Below are 18,528 nucleotides of genomic sequence, written 5' to 3' on the forward strand. Positions count from 1 at the left end.
CGTAGTATGGTGGTCAGTGTAGTGGTCAGTGTAGTATGGTGGTCAGTATAGTGTAGTATAGTGGACAGTGTAGTGTGGTCAGTGTAGTGTAGTGGTCAGTGTAGTGTAGTATGGTGGTCAGTGTAGTGTAGTGGTCAGTGTAGTGTAGTATGGTGGACAGTGTAGTATAGTGGTCAGTGTAGTGGTTAGTGTGGTGGTCAGTGTAGTGTGGTGGTCAGTGTAGTGTGGTGGTCAGTGTAGTGTGGTGGTCAGTATAATGTAGTATAGTGAACAGTGTAGTATAGTGGACAGTGTAGTATGGTGGTCAGTATAGTGTAGTATAGTGGACAGTGTAGTATGGTGGTCAATGTAGTGTAGTATAATGGACAGTGTAATGTAGTATAGTGGACAGTGTAGTGTAGTATGGTGGTCAGTGTAGTATGGTGGTCAGTGTAGTATGGTGGTCAGTATAATGTAGTATAGTGGACAGTGTAGTGTAGTATAGTGGTCAAGTGTAGTGTAGTATGGTGGTCAGTGTAGTGGTCAGTGTAGTATAGTGGTCAGTATAGTATAGTGGTCAGTGTAGTGGACAATGTAGTGTAGTGGACAGTGTAGTTCTCAGTGTAGTGGTCAGTATAGGAATCCGGTAGGTCAGTACTATTGTATTTGAAGGGACTCAGGGATAGCTAAAAGTCCACAGGTTGGGGGGGGGGGCGCAAATTACTTGCCTTGCCCCGGGTGCTGACAACCCACGCTACGCCACTGCATACTGTAGCCAGTCTGTGGGAGCCAGAATTATTGTTGGTTGGTTGGGGATCAATTTATTTTATATATTATTCTATATACTTATTTAACTCTCTGAACTGCAACTCAATTTATAACATTTGTATCGTGTGTTTTTTTCTGGATTTCTGGTGGATATTCTGTCTTTATCATTTAAAATACACCTATGATAAAAATTATAGACCCTTCATTTCTTTGTAAGTGGGCAAAATGACCAAATCTGCAGGGGATCCAATAATTATTTTCCCACTGTACCTCCGTGATCAGCTGTGATTGGACACAGCTGATCACATGGTAAAGAGCTGCTGTTTGGCTCTTTACCTCAATCTGTGATCAGCAGTGTCCTGCGGACACTGCGATCACAGCGTGCGCCCACCCACGCCCTGCAGTGGGCGCGCAGTGACTGATCACTAGGGATGAGCTTCCTGTTCGAGTCGAACCCATGTTTGACTTGAACATCGTCTGTTTGCTGAATTGCGAACGATATGGGCCGTTCGCGCCAAATTCATGTGGCGCATCACGGCCCATAATTCACTACGGCATCGCAGTGCATTGCTGGCTGATGATTGGCCAAGCATGCACTATGACGCGCATGCTTGGCCAATCACAGCGCCGTCTGTAGAGAGAGCTGTAATTAGCCAAAGCCAGGGTGGCTTTGGCCAATTATGGCTTAGGGGGTTTAGCACACGCCCCACACTATATAAGGGCCGCCTGCACGGCACCCCTGTGTAGTGTGTGTTCTCGCGATGAGAGACAGAGAGACAGTGTCATTTGAATTAAATTAGATAGATTAGGCAGGACAGTCAGTCAGTTAGCTGCACTTACAGTGTATTGTGTATATATATGCATCCCAGGTGTTGTGTGTGTATATATATATATATATTATATATATATATATATTATATATATATATATATATATACACACTGTATTCAGTTTAGCTAGATCCGTTCCTGTTATTATCTTCCTACTGACAGGCAGGCTTGTGTTGTTACAGTATTTACAGCTACCTGAAGAAAATTGCTGGTGTTCTTCTGATCCTATTAGTACCACAGTCAGGCAGCTAGACTATTTACAGTTTGTGTAGTGCGTCCTCCTCACAGTGTTCAGCTAAAGCTACAAGTTAGTTTAGTGTGACCTCTGCACAGTGTTCAGCTAAAGCTACCTGTAGAAGGTTGGTGATGTTTTCCTGATCCTATCACTACCGCAGGCAGCTACATTATTTTAACGTTAGTGTAGTGCGTCCTCTTCACAGTGTTCAGCTAAAGCTACCTGTAGAAGGTTGGTGGTGTTTTCCTGATCCCATCACTACCACAGGCAGCTACATTATTTTAACATTAGTGTAGTGCATTCTCTGCACAGTGTTCAGCTAAAGCTACCTGTAGAAGGTTAGTGGTGTTTTCCTGACCCTATCACTACCGCAGGCAGGTACATTATTTACACGTTAGTGTAGTGCGACCTCTGCACAGTGTTCAGCTAAAGCTACCTGTAGAAGGTTGGTGGTATTTCCCTGATCCTATCACTACCGCAGGCAGCTACATTATTTACACGTAAGTGTAGTGCGACCTCTGCACAGTGTTCAGCTAAAGGATACCTGTAGAAGGTTGGTGGTGTTTTCCTGATCCTATCACTACCACAGGCAGCTACAATATTTTAACATTAGTGTAGTGCGTCCTCTGCACAGTGTTCAGCTAAAGCTACCTGTAGAAGGTTGGTGGTGTTTTCCTGATCCTATCACTACCGCAGGCAGCTACATTATTTCCACATTAGTGTAGTGCAACCTCTGCACAGTGTTCAGCTAAAGCTACCTGTAGAAGGTTGGTGGTGTTTTCCTGATCCTATCACTACCGCAGGCAGCTACATTATTTACACATTAGTGTAGTGCGACCTCTGCACAGTGTTCAGCTAAAGCTACCTGTAGAAGATTGGTGGTGTTTTCCTGATCCTATCACTACCGCAGGCAGCTACATTATTTTAACGTTAGTGTAGTGCGTCCTCTTCACAGTGTTCAGCTAAAGCTACCTGTAGAAGTTTGGTGGTGTTTTCCTGATCCTATCACTACCGCAGGCAGCAACATTATTTACACGTTAGTATAGTGCGACGTCTGCACAGTGTTCATCTAAAGCTACCTGTAGAAGGTTGGTAGTGTTTTCCTGATCCTCTCACTACCGCAGGCAGCTACATTATTTACACGTAAGTGTAGTGCGACTTCTGCACAGTGTTCAGCTAAAGCTACCTGTAGAAGGTTGGTGGTGTTTTCCTGATCCTATCACTACCACAGGCAGTTACATTATTTTAACATTAGTGTAGTGCGTCCTCTGCACAGTGTTCAGCTAAAGCTACCTGTAGAAGGTTGGTGGTGTTTTCCTGAACCTATCACTACCGCAGGCAGCCACATTATTTTAACGTTAGTGTAGTGTGACCTCTGCACAGTGTTCAGCTAAAGCTACCTGTAGAAGGTTGGTGGTGTTTTCCTGATCCTATCACTACCGCAGGCAGCCACATTATTTTAATGTTAGTGCAGTGCGTCCTCTTCACAGTGTTCAGCTAAAGCTACCTGTAGAAGGTTGGTGGTGTTCTCCTGATCCTATCACTACCGCAGGCAGCTACATTATTTTAACGTTAGTGTAGTGCGTCCTCTGCACAGTGTTCAGCTAAAGCTATCTGTAGAAGGTTGGTGGTGTTTTCCTGATCCTATCACTACCGCAGGCAGCCACATTATTTTAACGTTAGTGTAGTGTGACCTCTGCACAGTGTTCAGCTAAAGCTACCTGTAGAAGGTTGGTGGTGTTTTCCTGATCCTATTACTACCGCAGGCAGCTACATTATTTTAACGTTAGTGTAGTGCGTCCTCTTCACAGTGTTCAGCTAAAGCTACCTGTAGAAGGTTGGTGGTGTTTTCCTGATCCTATCACTACCGCAGGCAGCTACATTATTTTAACATTAGTGTAGTGCGTCCTCTGCACAGTGTTCAGCTAAAGCTATCTGTAGAAGGTTGGTGGTGTTTTCCTGATCCTATCACTACCGCAGGCAGCTACATTATTTACACGTTAGTGTAGTGCGACCTCTGCACAGTGTTCAGCTAAAGCTACCTGTAGAAGGTTGGTGGTGTTTTCCTGATCCTATCACTACATTATTTTAATGTTAGTGTAGTGCGTCCTCTTCACAGTGTTCAGCTAAAGCTACCTGTAGAAGGTTGGTGGTGTTTTCCTGATCCTATCACTACCGCAGGCAGCTACATTATTTTAACATTGGTGTAGTGCGTCCTCTGCACAGTGGTCAGCTAAAGCTACAAGTTAGTGTAGTGCGACCTCTGCACAGTGTTCATCTAAAGCTACCTGTAGAAGATTGGTGGTGTTCTCATACTACAGGCAGGCAGTTGATTTTGCTAGCTGCAGTATCAGTATATATATATATATATATATATATATATATATATATATATATATATATATATATATATATATATATATATATATATATATATATATATATATATCCCAGCTTAGTGCAGCTACATCTCACTTCAGGCCATTAGTATGTCTGGAAGGCCAACAAGGAGAGGCAGACAGTCACAAGCCAATAAAAGAGGGCAAGCAGGCTCTGTGTCTACAGACAACAGTGCAGGTCGTGGAGACAGTGCATCTTCATCAGCACGTGGCCGTGGGACACGTTTGCCTTTTTTTTTGGCAGCTGACCGTGTTGAGTCGCAACATGCGGAAGACTTGGTCGAGTGGATGACCAAGCCATCCTCATCCTCCTCATCCTCTCTCACCCATGTTCAGGGTACTTTGTCTTTCAAAGCAGCTGCCAGCTCGGCTCAATGGCATCAGTGACTCCTTCCGTAGCCCCACCATGTCCTCCTGAGGAGTCCCTCGAACTGTTTGACCACAGTGTTGGGTACATGCTCCAGGAGAATGCCCAGCGTTTAGAAGGCTCTGATGATGATACTGAGCTAGATGAAAGCAGTAACATGAGCATGGACAGAGGAAGTGCCCAAGAAGGACAGCAATCTGGCAGTCATGCTCCCCCTGCTGCAGCATACTGTCAGGTTTGCTCCAGTGATGAGGAGGGAGGGGATGATGAGGTCACTGACTCAACGTGGGTGACTGATAGGAGAGAGGAGGAGGAGGCACATCACCAACAAGGCAGGATGCCCTCCAGGGGCCAGCCTAAGGGCAGCACACTGATTGCATCACACCGCAAAGCTCCGCATGTGCAGGGCGCTGCTGTCTCTGCGCATTATTCCAAAAGTTCTTTGGTGTGGGCCTTTTTTGAGACGAGTGCATCAGATCGCACTGCTGCTATTTGCAACATATGTCTCATGCGTATCTCGCGTGGCCAAAACATCTCCCGCTTGGGCACCACATGCTTGACCAGACATATGTTGACCTGCCATGCAGTTCATTGGCAAGCGTATCTAAAAGACCCACACCAAAGAACAAAGAGGACCTCTCCTTGCTCCTCATCAGCTGAGATCTCCAACCCCACTATACCTTCAGTCCTCTCTGAGACCTGCACTGATAGGAATGAAGGTGTAGAATTAGGTGTGTCACAGCCAAGTACTTGTGAGCAATCTGCTTTCGGTACACCAATGTCAGATTGTACCAGGCAAATTTCCCTGCCCCAGCTGCTGCACCGCCGAAAGAAGTTCGCTCCCAGCCATCCACATGCCCAGCGGTTGAATGCTAGCTTGGCAAAATTGCTAGCACTTCAACAGCTACCTTTTCAGTTGGTAGACTCTGCCCCCTTCCGTGAGTTTGTGGAATGTGCGGTGCCTCAGTGGCAGGTACCCAAATGCCACTTTTTCTCACAGAAGGCGATTCCGGCTCTCTACCGGCATGTGGAAGGCAATGTCCATGCCTCGCTGGACAGGGCGGTCAGTGGTAAGGTGCATATTACTGCTGACTCATGGTCCAGCAGGCATGGACAGGGACGTTACCTAAGTTTCATGGCGCATTGGGTGACTCTGCTGGCAGCTGGGAAGGATGCAGGACAAGGTGCAGTAGTGTTGGAGGTTGTTCCGCCACCACGCCTCCAAAATGCCACTACTAATGATTCTGACACACCTCTCTCCTCCACCCCCTCCTCTTCTTCTTCCTCCATGGCCTCTTCCTGTGCTTTGTCCTCGGAACCAGCGGTGCTCCGTAGGCGTTCAAGGGGCTACTCAAGTATGCAGGCCAAAAGATGCCATGCGGTGCTTGAGCTGGTGTGCTTGGGGGACAGGAGCCACACTGGGGCAGAGGTTCTGTCAGCTCTGCAGGGGCAGGTTCAGAGGTGGTTGACGCCACGCCAACTTAAGGCAGGAATGGTGGTTTGCGACAATGGCACCAACCTCCTCTCCGCCCTCCGACAGGGACAAATGACCCATGTGCCCTGTTTGGCTCACGTCCTTAACTTGGTGGTGCAGCGGTTCTTGGGCAGGTACCCGGGCTTACAGGATGTCCTGAGGCAGGCCAGGAAAGTCTGTGTGCATTTCCGCCGGTCATATAATGCCAGTGCTCGGCTGGCAGACCTCCAAAAAGGAATTTAACCTGCCCAAGAACCGCCTAATGTGTGACATGCCCACCAGGTGGAACTCAACGTTAGCCATGCTGCAGCAGCTGCACACGCAGCAGAGGGCCATCAATGAGTACCTGTGCGACTATGGCACCAGGACAGGGTCAGGGGAGCTTGTTTTTTTTTTCCCCACGCCAGTGGGCCATGATCAGGGATGCATGCACTGTCCTGTCACCATTTGAGGAGGCCACGAGGATGGTGAGCAGTGACAGTGCATGCATCAGTGACACTGTCCCCCTTGTCCACCTGTTGGAGCACATGCTGCGTGGAATAATGGACAGGGCACTTGAGGCAGAACAGAGGCAGGAAGAGGAGGACTTCTTTAGCTCTCAAGGCCCCCTTTATCCAGACAGTGTTCCTGTGTGCCCGCCGATCACACAGGAAGAGGACAAGGAGGAGGAGGAGGAGGATTGTGTCAGTATGGAGGTGGATCCTGGCACTCAGCATCAGTCTTTAAGGGATCATTTACAGTCCCAAGAAACACATGGACTTGTACGTGGCTGGGAGGAGGTGGCTGCGGATCATGTCGTCCTTAGTGACCCAGAGGACTCCGGACTGAATGCCTCAGCAAACCTACGCTGCATGGCCTCCCTGATCCTGAAAAGCCTGCGGAAGGATCCTTGTATTCGTGGTTTCAAGGAGGGGGATCGTTACTGGCTGGCAACCCTCCTTGATCCACGTTACAAGGGTAAGGTTGCGGACCTTATCTTGCCGTCGCAGAGGGAGCAGAGGATGAAACATATTCGGGAGGCCTTGCAGAAAGGTCTGTGCAACGCATCCCCAGAGACTGGGAGGTTACAAACTCCTGTTTCTGGACAACATGTTGCTGAGGCTTCGGTCAGTCCAAGAAGGAGCGGTGGAGAAGGTGGCCGTCTGACCGGTGCGTTCAGACAATTTTTTAGTCCGACGCCCCAAGGTATGATCGGTTCCAGCAACCATTGCCAGCGTCTGTTTTACATGGTGCAGGAATACCTAGGGGCAAGATCTGACTTGGACACCTTTCCCACCGAAAATCCTCTGGGTTACTGGGTCTTGAGGATGGATCACTGGCCAGAGCTTGCACAGTATGCAATTGAGCTACTGGCCTGTCCTGCATCCAGCGTTCTTTCAGAACGCACATTCAGTGCTGCTGGAGGCTTTGTAACCGATCACAGGGTGCGTCTGTCCACCGACTCGGTCGATCGACTGACCTTCATAAAAATGAATCAGTCTTGGATCACCACCAGCTACCAAGCACCTGATGCTGATGTAACCGAGTAAATTTTTTTGAAATGTCAGATCCCTTCAAAGACTGCCTATGCTGATGCTGAGTGACTATCCTGTTATACTGAGTAATTATCCTCTTCCTCCTCAATGATCATGATGATAGCTTGTAAGAACATTTTTGGTTCTGGGCGCCGCCAGTCCCGCCACCAGTGCCTAAGGCCCAATTTTTCAGCCCCTGTTTAACAGGGGCATGTAATTACAATTTTTCATGCAATTCTTTGCAGCAGGGCTAGTTCCTGCGCTCCAACTAGAGTATCTGTGAGGGGTTGCAGTGTTGTGGCACCAGCACCAGTGCCTAAGGCCCAATTTTTCAGCCCCTGTTTAACAGGGGCGTGTAATTACAATTTTTGATGCAATTCTTTGCAGCAGGGCTAGTTCCTGCGCTCTAACTAGAGTATCTGTGAGGGGTTGCAGTGTTGTGGCACCAGCACCAGTGCCTAAGGCCCAATTTTTCAGCCCCTGTTCAACAGGGACATGTAATTAGAATTCTTGATCTAATATTTCACAGCAGGGCCCGTTTCTGCGCCCACCAAGAGTATTTGTGAGGACTTACAGTGTTGTAGCACCAGCACCACCACCACCAAAGGCCCAATTTTTCTGCCCCTGTTCAACAGGGGCATGTAATTACAGTTCTTGATCTAATATTTCACAGCAGTGCCCTGTGAGGGCACAACAACACCTAAGGCCCAAATTTCTGCTGAGTATATAGGGCAGGCCCCTACTTTCAAACATCCAACTTACAAACGACTCCTACTTGCAAATGGAAGGAGACAACAGGAAGTGAGATGAAATCTACTACTAGGAAGGGAAATACTCTCCTGTAAGAGTTAATATGGGAAAAACTTTTCTCCTTTCCACTGATGTTTTATCACCAATCCTTGTTTCACAAAAAAAACCCCAAATTTTCAAAAAACATTTGTCATTGGGACAAAAAGTGAGGTGAAATCTTCTGAAGAGGAGCACAGACAGCAAAACAAATGTCACAGGGGTGATAACCCTTCCCTAGGTTTTCCAAAAAGCTTAAAAAAGATTTTTTGGCTGGAGCTAAACACGTTAAAAATGTACCAGTTCAAAATTACAAACAGATTCTACTTAACAACAAACAGTCCCTGTCTTGTTTGCACCGCCTGTATACTGCTGTTCAGAGTATATAGGGCCTAGGGGCCCCACACCTTTCCTTTTTTAATTTGGGTGCGGGGTTCCCCTTAATATCCATACAAGACCCAAAGGGCCTGGTAATGGACTTGGGGGTACCCATGCCGTTTGTCTCACTGATTTTCATCCATATTGCCAGGACCCGACATTACATTAAAGCCGCAAGCAGTTTTAAATGAGATTTTTTCCTTTAAAAATTACATTTCAAGGTATGATCTGAGGTGTCTTGCTTTTTGGTGTAAAATCTGATATTATCTTTTTTAGATTGCTAATATCCTTCTTTTCTGTATAATCCTCCCTTGTTATTTTTTATATTTTTATATTTACATGTCTGCAACTGTACTTCTTTATGATTTGTACTGAAAATTTTCTCCTATGAAAATGAATAAAAACGTTACTGTTAAAAAAAAAAAAAAAAATGACATTTTGTGCAGGGACTGTTCTAAGCACGGGAAACACGTGCCACTTTACAGGAATACTATAGACACCCCCCAGGTACGATATTTAAAGGAATATTTCACTTTTTTTTACTTTAACCATCATTAAAATCACTGCTCCCGAAAAAACGGCCGTTTTTAAAACTTTTTTTGCATTGATACAAGTCCCCTGGGGCAGGACCCAGGTCCCCAAACCCTTTTTAGGACAATACCATGCAAATTAGCCTTTAAAATGAGCACTTTTGATTTCGAACGTTTGAGTCCCATAGACATCAATGGGGTTCTAACATTCGTGCAAATTTTCGGTACGTTAGCAGGTTCTGGTGCGAACCAGGGGGGTGTTCGGCTCATCCCTACTGATCACAGAAGGACGTCAATAGACACCCTTCCAGAACTAGCCGTCTGCGCTGTAGCCATCATTCGGCTATAATGTGGTCGGCAAGTGGTTAAAATGGTACATTTTTTTCAGTTTAAACATTTGATATTTTTTCTATTGTGAATAAAATATGGATTTATAAAAGATTTGCATATCATTGCATTCTGTTTGTATGTAGATTTTACCCAGTCCCAACATTTTTGGAATTGGGGTTGTATTTTGGGCCAATTTTCTTTTGATAATTAAAAATAGGGAGATATTTATTAACAATTGCCACCAAATAAAGGCTCAATTATCATTAAAAAAAACAAGATATTATTCACATGTCTGCACTAAGTAGTTACAATGATTTGTACAGTTTTACTAACACATAGCAAAGTTGTAAAACTGTTCAGGCATTAAGATTTGTTTTACCATCCATCAAGAAGGGGCTAGGGACATCACGAATGTCATTTTTTATTTTGCCTATACTTCCAAAATGTGTATTCGCTGATGATACTGTACAGTTTCCCTTTTAAAGTGAAGTTTTAGATTACTATTACTATTTAGTTTACTATTAACAAAAACAGAACTGTTGAGCCATGATTTTTCTGGAAATTGCCTTGTTAGAAAGGGGTGTAGAAAGCTGTAACTGGAGCTGGGTGTACTGAAGTCCATGATAATAATACATACACGCTATCTATTGAAAAGGAAAACGGCTGCATTTCTGTGCTGTTATGGGAAAGAATGCTGAAGCATAAACTCCAAGGGCAGAGTTCTTAGCATGTATCTTGTATCGCCCATAGAACGGATCTCTTGTTAAATGGAGGGGGAGCTGGAGGATTTTCTGTAATGCGAGAAGACGTCTAAAAAGAGCAGAACGTTTATTGTGGTCTTGCATAAAGGACGTTGAGCTTAGTAACGTTCACTTACATCCATAGGAAGGCTCGCCATTCATAGATCGGAAAGTCCTCTAATACTTTGGAGTTCGGAAGAAGTTGTTCATGTTATAATGAAGCGCTGCAGTTTGGCAGATCTAAGGACCATAGCAGGAGTCTTAGTGTTTGTAGGGGTGTGTGTCGCAATCGCTGCTCTCTGCTTAACTTTGGGACAGCCTCCAAAGAAAGGTAAGGGTAGACTTGTGGACTGATTGTATAATTTACGTTGGCCATCTTATACAAGGTTATGTCAAGAAATCACCAAAAAAAGAAAGCTTTTATTTATTATGAAATAATTGGTAGCTTTGGGCATAGAAGAAGCAAATGTGCTTCATGATCTGCTCCGAAACATAGCACTGGAAAAGAGACTCATTGGTGTTGAGAAATGGTGCTCATTAGCAGTCCTCATATGAGATATAAACAAGTTCTCCTGTCTTTTTTTTAGTGCTGTAAAGAGGCATCCACTACCCCTCATCCCTTTTGCTGTATTAGGAGGAAGACTCCATGTTGTCTGTGTCATGCTCTAAAGTTCATCTGTTCACCAAGGACCCCACTGCTTGCTGAAAAGCCCCAAGATAGGCAACCCTGGCCCTTAAGATACTGCGTGTGTCATCTCTTCATTTTAGTTGACATATAGTATGTGCCTTAACAGAGATAGAGGACGCCAGCTCTTCTGTTGCTTGGCCAATGTTCAGATACAAAAAGCCAGAGATTAGATAATCTCTGGTCATCAGGCAGTGAGGTTCATGACCACCAGCTTAATTTTGCAGTACACCATAGAAGACAATAGTGCCAAAGCACTGAGATAAGGGTGCTCTCTAGGGCTTGGAAGCAAAGGCTGCCTCTTTATAAAACTGCCAAAAGGGACAATTTAAAGCATACCCAAAGCCAATACCCAGAATGTAATATATTGCAGCTTACTATTTATTAGATGTGATGGCTGTATTAGTTTTCTTTTCTTCAATCATTTTCCCCTTTATTTCCACATGATGGTCCTGCAAATATCCCACTTCCTGTCCCTTCATGTCTTCACTTATTTCTCCATTGAATCTATGGAAGGGGCCATGGTTGTCACACAGACTGAACTTAAACCTGTCTTTTTACATCTCCATTACATGGTGAACTTATGGAGATTAAAACCCAACTGAAAAGGTTACCTGCTCGTACAGGTCTAGGGGGCATAGAAAAAAAGATTTACTTACCCACTCCTCCATTCTGCTAGACCAGTCCTGACGTCATCAAGATCAATGCATGGTCCAAAGCCCTGCTTTGGACGTGATAATGCCAAAAGAACAGGCCACCACCAAAGTATAGGGGGTACCTGCCAGGGGAGCAGGATACATAAAAGTGCTTTTTTTCTCCCCTAGACTTATACAAGCAGTTAACACTTGCAGTGTGGGCACAGCCCCACAGCGTGAAGAAATTTCAGATTTCCCAAAATGGGGCTTTGGGTTGTTGCAAGTTGCGGGAGAACTGTGAGGAGCATGCTGAGAGAGACACAATGCTGAAAGTTATGGGAGAGCTGTGAGGAGCACGCCGCATGCTAAGAGAGGCACGCTACTGCAAATGGCGTGAGAGCTGTAAGGAACACGCTGCACGCTGAGAAAGGCACGCTGCTGCAAATCGTGGGAGAATGGGGAGGCACAGGCAGCTTGCAAGGTGATGGAGAGAAGACCGATTGACCGAGTATCTATGCGAGGGGGGAAACTGAGGCAGAGACACTAACAGGTGGAGCAGCCCGAGAGTGGAGAGAGTGGGCATGGGAGCCGGGACACACTGACAGGTGAACGCGGAGATAGGGACAGAGGAGCAGCCAACATCTGACAGGAGAACAAGGGACACGCTGTGAGTGGGACACAAGTATATGGCTGACCACTGAGGAGCATATCTGTAGTACCTTGGAGTACTTGGAGTACTCCGTGTATTATTTGGAGTACTGGGAGTAATATTTAGAGTAACTTTGAGTACTAGGAGTAATAGTTGTAATAACTTGGAGTACTGGGAGTAATAGTTCTGGTAACTTGGAGTAATAGTTGTTACTTGGAGTACTAGGAGTAATAGTTGTAATAACTTGGAGTACTGGGAGTAATAGTTGTGGTAACTTGCAGTAATAGTTGTAGTTACTTGGAGTACTGGGAGTAATAGTTATAGTAACCTGGAGTACTGGGAGTAATGGTTGTGGTAACTTGGAGTACTGGGAGTAATTTTTACCAGTAACTTGTACTACTGGGAGACATTTGTGTAAAATGTTTGTAGTAGCTTGGAGTAACTTTTTAGTATATCTGGGTACTGAGTGTGACTTGAAATTCTGGGAGTGATTTGGGGTACTGGGAGTAACTTGAAGTAACTTATAGTATTGGGAGTAACTGTGAGTAATTTGAAATAACTTGGAGTACTGAGTAGTAACTTGGAGTGCTGATTAGTGACTTGGAGTACTGACTGATAACTTGTGTACTGGGTAGCGACTTGGAGTACCAGGAGTAACCGTAAGTAATTTAGAATACCAGGAGTGCTGGGAGTGACTTGGAATAACTTGGAGTATTGTGAGTAACTGTGAGTAATTTGGAACAGCCTGGAATCCTGGGAGTAACGTGGAGCACTGGGAGTGACTGTGAGGAACTTGGAGTAGCTGGAGCACCAGGAGTATCTTTTAAGTAGCGTAGAGTACCGGGAGTAACTTTTTTTTTATTATCCCCACTAGAGTAGCGCGTAAAATGTCCAACAGGAGTGGTAATGCGACCCAGTGCACATCTTACTCCATGTATGTGTTTCTTGAAGAGCCGTTCGAGGGTGAATGCTGCTGTGCAAGATGCTAGTTGTTTCTCTGAAAGCCCAGATCCTGGATCTAAAAAGGGGAATGACTGCTCCGGTAAGGAGGGGGGCAAGGATACAGGCAAGGCAAAATGATTTCAGGGACTTAGGGGCTACATTGAAGAGAAGGACCTCTGAGTTGGTTTTCTCAGAAATGCTACCTGAACACCAGAGAGGCAGCAGGAGCTTAGAGAACTTCACAAGTGGCTGAGGAGTTGGTGTAGGAAGGAGGGTTTCAGGTTTCTGGGGAACTGGGCTGACCTATCAGCCGGTTACCGGTTCTTTAGTAGGGATTATCTACACCTAAAAAGGGAGGGTGCAGCTTTGTTGGAGTAGAGGATGGCCAAAAAGTTGGAGGTCTTTAAAACTAGGTGATGGGGAGGAAGGGATCAGAGTAAGTGATAGCGAGCAGTAAGCGAAGGTCAGAGGGTACTAATGGAGGCACTAGTGATAATATAACCATAATCCCTAAACCCTTGGTGAATGCATTAGCAAATCAAAATCACAGCCTCAGAAAAACTAAGGAGGAAATAACATGCACCCGTACATAACTGAGAGGCATGTACACAAATGCCAGGAGCCTAGCTAACAAAATGGAGGAACTGGAGCTGCTGTTACAAGAGGAGGATTTAGACTTTTTGGGAATATCAGAAACTTGGTTTGACAGCTCACACGACTGGCAACTATCCAGGGGTATTCCTTGTATCGGAGGTACAGGGAGGGTGGAAGTGGGGGAGGGGTGTGCCTATATATCAAGGGTGGAAGAGAGGAAAGACATCACAAATGAGGCAAGGGGGGAGGTGGAATCCATGTGGGTGGAACGTCAAAGGGAAGAAGCAAGTGGGAAATGAATAATGGGGGTATGTTACAGGCCCCCTAACCTGAAGGAGGAGAAGGAGTTGGACCTCCTATCACAGTTCGAAATGGCAGCAAGGCAGGAGAGCGTCATCATAATGGGGGACTTCAACTATCCAGATATTGACTAGGCAGAGGGACAGCTCACTCATTAAAGGCCTGTCTTACAGGACAACTTCATGTCCCAATTGGTGAATTCCCCAACTAGAAAGAATGCAGTGCTAGACTTATTAATTACAAACAATACAGATCTGATTCCAGATGTGGAAATACAGGACAACTTGGGAACTAGCGATCACAGTATAATTACATTCAGCATAAATCATAGGAAAAGGAGGCACAAGGGTAGTACAAGAACACTAAATTTTAAAAGACCAACTTTTCCAAACTGCGCTCAATACTAAAAGACATTAAAATCCCTTTCACACAGGAGCATTTTTCAGGCACTATAGCATTAAAAATAGCGCCTGCAAAACACCCTAAAACAGCTGCTCCATGCACTTCAGTGTGAAAGCCCAAGGGCTTTCACACTGGAGTGGTGCGCTGGCAGGGCGTCAGAAAAAGTCCTGCCAGCAGCTTCTTTGGAGCGTTGAAATCAACGGGGCAGCGCTGCGATACCACCGGCAAAACGCCGCTCCGGCGGCATTTTGCACGAGGATTTAACCCCTTTTCGGCCTCTAGCGGGGGGTTAAAACCACCCCGCTAGCAGCCGAATAGCGCCGCTAAAACGACGGTAAATGGGCACTAAAAATAGCGCTGCTTTACCGCTGACGCCCGGGGTGGCTCAGTGTGAAAGGGCTCTAAATGGGACCAAATCCTATAAACATTGAATACTGAGGAAAAATGGGAGTGCTTTAGGAACATATTAAATAAAGGAAGCGTAAGAATGCAATCAGGGCAGTTAAAAAAGACCATTAGAGACACATAGTGAAGGAGAGTAACAAAAATCCCTAGACACTTTTAAAATATTTTAACAGTAAAAAAGTGAGGCCAGAGCATATTGGCCCCATAAAGGGAAGTTGGTTATAGATCACAAGGAGAAGGCAACAGTACTAAATGCTTTTTCTCAGTTTTTACACAGGAAAAGGAGGGGTATAACAACCACGACTGCATTGTTAGTAACACGTCACAGGATGTACTCTTGTGCCTTACAGAAGCTGGAGTCCAGAAAACACTAGAAAAGCTTAAAGTGTAACTCCACTTTTGTTGAGAAAAAAATATTCCCCTCTGGGTGATCTATGTACACTGCAAGGATTATAACAACCTTTGTTGCAGATTCCTACCTTTTGTTATTCTGAAGAAATCAATGTTTGTTCCTCTGTGCCTCTGTGCTAAGTGGGTCTAATGGGAGTGGTTTCATAATTATCAATCAGCTGTGGCAGCTGCAGAGCACTAATGGGGAAAGTTGCTGGACCTGCATCCCTTTAGACGTGTTCCTATTGGGAGTATATCACCAAAAATTACATTTTGTTGCAGGGGATGCCTGAAATCTGACTTGTATCTTAGGCAGACTTCTGGAGAAATTGGTGAGCAAATCACACAAGCAGGAAATTATGTTTCTGGGGAATGTTCAGTACACATTCTGTGTACAGAACAACTCCAGGTAGCCATATTGCATTGCATTTTAAGAAAGTTACAGCCGCTGCAGATTGAAAAGGAAAGGTAAATTTTAATAACATTCAGTTACAATATGACTTGTGTCGCAATTGTTTACGCTATAGTATTTTTTCTTTATTTGCAATTTTTTTCCCTGTGAAAGTGGAGTTACCCCGTAACACATGAAAATCACCATAACCAGATGGCTTACAACCGAGAGTCCTCAAAGAACTCAGTCAGGTTATAGCCAGACCGTTATTCCTAATCTTTATGGACAGCATACTGACAGGAATGGTACCAGCTGATTGGCGAAAAGCCCACATGCTACCAATATTCAAAATAGGGCAGAGATATATTACTGGAAACTACGGGCCTGTCAGTCTAACATCGATAGTATGTAAACTATTGGAGTTGATGATAAGGGACTATAGCACAGTGGCTAAGTGGTTAGCACCTCCGCCTGGATGCACTAGGGTCATCGGTTGAATCCCAACTACGATACTACCTGCATGGACTTTGGATGTTTTCCCTGTGCCTGCGTGAGTTTCCTCTGTGTACCCCGATTTCCTCCCACACTCCAAAGACATGCTGTTAGGTTAATTGGCTTCTGTCTAAATTGGCCCTAATATGTGTATGTATGAATGTGAGTTAGGTACCTTAGATGGTAAGCTCTTTGAGGGTAAAGGACTGATATTAATGTACAATATATATGTGTAAATTGATGGCGCTATATACCGTTATGCTCATAAGTTTACATACCCTGGCAGAATTTATGATTTCTTGGCCATTTTTTAGAGAATATGAATGATAACACAAAAACTTTTCTTTCACTCATGGTTAGTGTTTGGCTGAAACCATTTATTTTCAACTGTGTTTACTATTTTTAAATCATAATGAAAACAGAAACTACCCAAATGACCCTGATCAAAAATTTACATACCCCAGTTCTTAATTCCGTGTATTGCCCCTTTAACATGAATGACAGCTTGAAGTCTTTTGTGGTATTTGTGGATGAGGCTGTTTATCTTCTCAGATGGTAAAGCTGCCCATTGCCCCTGGCAAAAAGACACCAGTTCCTGTAAATTCTTGGGCTGTCTTGCATGAACTGCACGTTTGAGATCTCCCCAGAGTGGCTCAATGATATTGAGGTCAGGAGACTGAGATGGCCACTCCAGAACCTTCACTTTATTCTGCTGTAGCCAATGACAGGTCGACTTGGCCTTGTGTTTTGCATCATTGTCATGTTAGAATGTCCAAGTACGTCCCATGTGCAGCTTCCTGCCTGATGAATGCAAATGTTCCTCCAGTATTTTTTGATAACATACTGCATTCATCTTGCCATTCATTTTGACCAAATTTCCTGTGCCTTTGTAGCTCACATATCCCCAAATCATCAGCGATCCACCTCCGTGTTTCACAGTAAGAATGGCGTATCATTCATCATAGGCCTTGTTGACTCCTCTCCAAATAAAACGTTTATGGTTGTAGCCAAAAAGCTCAATTTTGGTCTCATCACTCCAAATGACTTTGTGCCAGAAGGTTTGAGGCTTGTCTCTGTGCTGTTTGGCGTATTGTAAGTGGGATACTTTGTGGCATTTACGTAGTAATGGTTTTCTTCTGGCGACTCGATCATGCAGCCCATCTTTCTTCAAGTGCCTTCTTATTGTGCATCTTGAAACAGCCACATCACATGTTTTCAGAGAGTCCTGTATTTCACCTGAAGTTATTTGTGGGTTTTTCTTTGCATCCCGAACAATTTTCCTGGCAGTTGTGGCTGAAATTTTAGTTGGTCTACCTGACCGTGTCTTGGTATCAAGAGAACCCCTCATTTTCCACTTCTTGATTAGAGTTTGAACACTGCTGATTGGCATTCTCAATTCCTTGGATATCTTTTTATATCTCTTTCCTGTTTTATACAGTTCAACAACCTTTTCCCGCAGATACTTTGACAATTCTTTTGCTTTCCCCATGACTCAGAATCCAGAAAGGTCAGTGCAGCACTGGATGAAAGATGCAAGGGTCTATCAGGAGTCCAGAAACTCATTGAACTTTTATACACACACACACTAATTACAATCAAACAGATCATAGGTGAGGATGGTTTCCTTTTCATAGCCATTCAAACCCCTTTGTGTAAACTTGTGTACATGTTATCAGGTCAAAATCACTAGGGTATGTAAACTTTTGATTAGGGTCATTTGGGTAGTTTCTAGTTTCATTATTATTTAAAAAGAGTAAACACAGTTGATTGATAATAAATGGCTTCAGCCAAACATAACCATGAGTGAAAGAAAAATTTGTGTTATCATTCATATTCTATGAAAAATGGCCAAGAAATCATACATTCTGCCAGAGTATGTAAACTTATGAGCACAACTGTAAGTACCAGTAATAAATAAATAAAATATCCAAGAATTTGCTGATGAAAACAGTATCATTAGTAGTAATCAGCATGGCTTTACGAAAGGTTGTTCTTGCCAAACCAATCTATTAACATTCTACAAGAAAGTAAGCCGCTATCTAGATAAGGGAAGGCCTGTGGATGTGGTGTATCTGGATTTTGCAAAAGCATTTGATACTGTCCCTCATAGAAGCCTAATTTACAAACTGAGGTCTGTAGGCATGGACTATAGGGTTTGTTCATGGATAAAAAAATGGTTACAGGGGCGTGTCCAAAAAGGTGGTGATAGATAATATGTACACAGACTGGTGTGGAGTGGTAAGTGGAGTACCCCAAGGCTCTATCCTGGGACCAATTCTGTTTAATTAATTCATAAATGATATAGAAGTTGGT

General features: G+C 44.3%; 1 protein-coding gene across 1 annotated transcript in view; it reads left to right on the plus strand.

Moving 5' to 3' along the window:
• The first annotated feature begins 10,546 nt into the window (after window positions 1-10,546).
• Window positions 10,547-18,528, plus strand: part of FAM151A (family with sequence similarity 151 member A) — a 41,103-nt gene continuing 33,121 nt past the window's right edge. Inside the window, exon 1 of the mRNA XM_073591475.1 lies at window positions 10,547-10,661. Coding sequence (XP_073447576.1) covers window positions 10,547-10,661 — 115 coding nt within the window. The remainder of the gene's footprint in view (window positions 10,662-18,528) is intronic.

This window comes from Aquarana catesbeiana, linkage group LG07 (assembly GCF_042186555.1).
Source record: "Aquarana catesbeiana isolate 2022-GZ linkage group LG07, ASM4218655v1, whole genome shotgun sequence".
NCBI classification, from domain to species: Eukaryota; Metazoa; Chordata; class Amphibia; order Anura; family Ranidae; genus Aquarana; species Aquarana catesbeiana.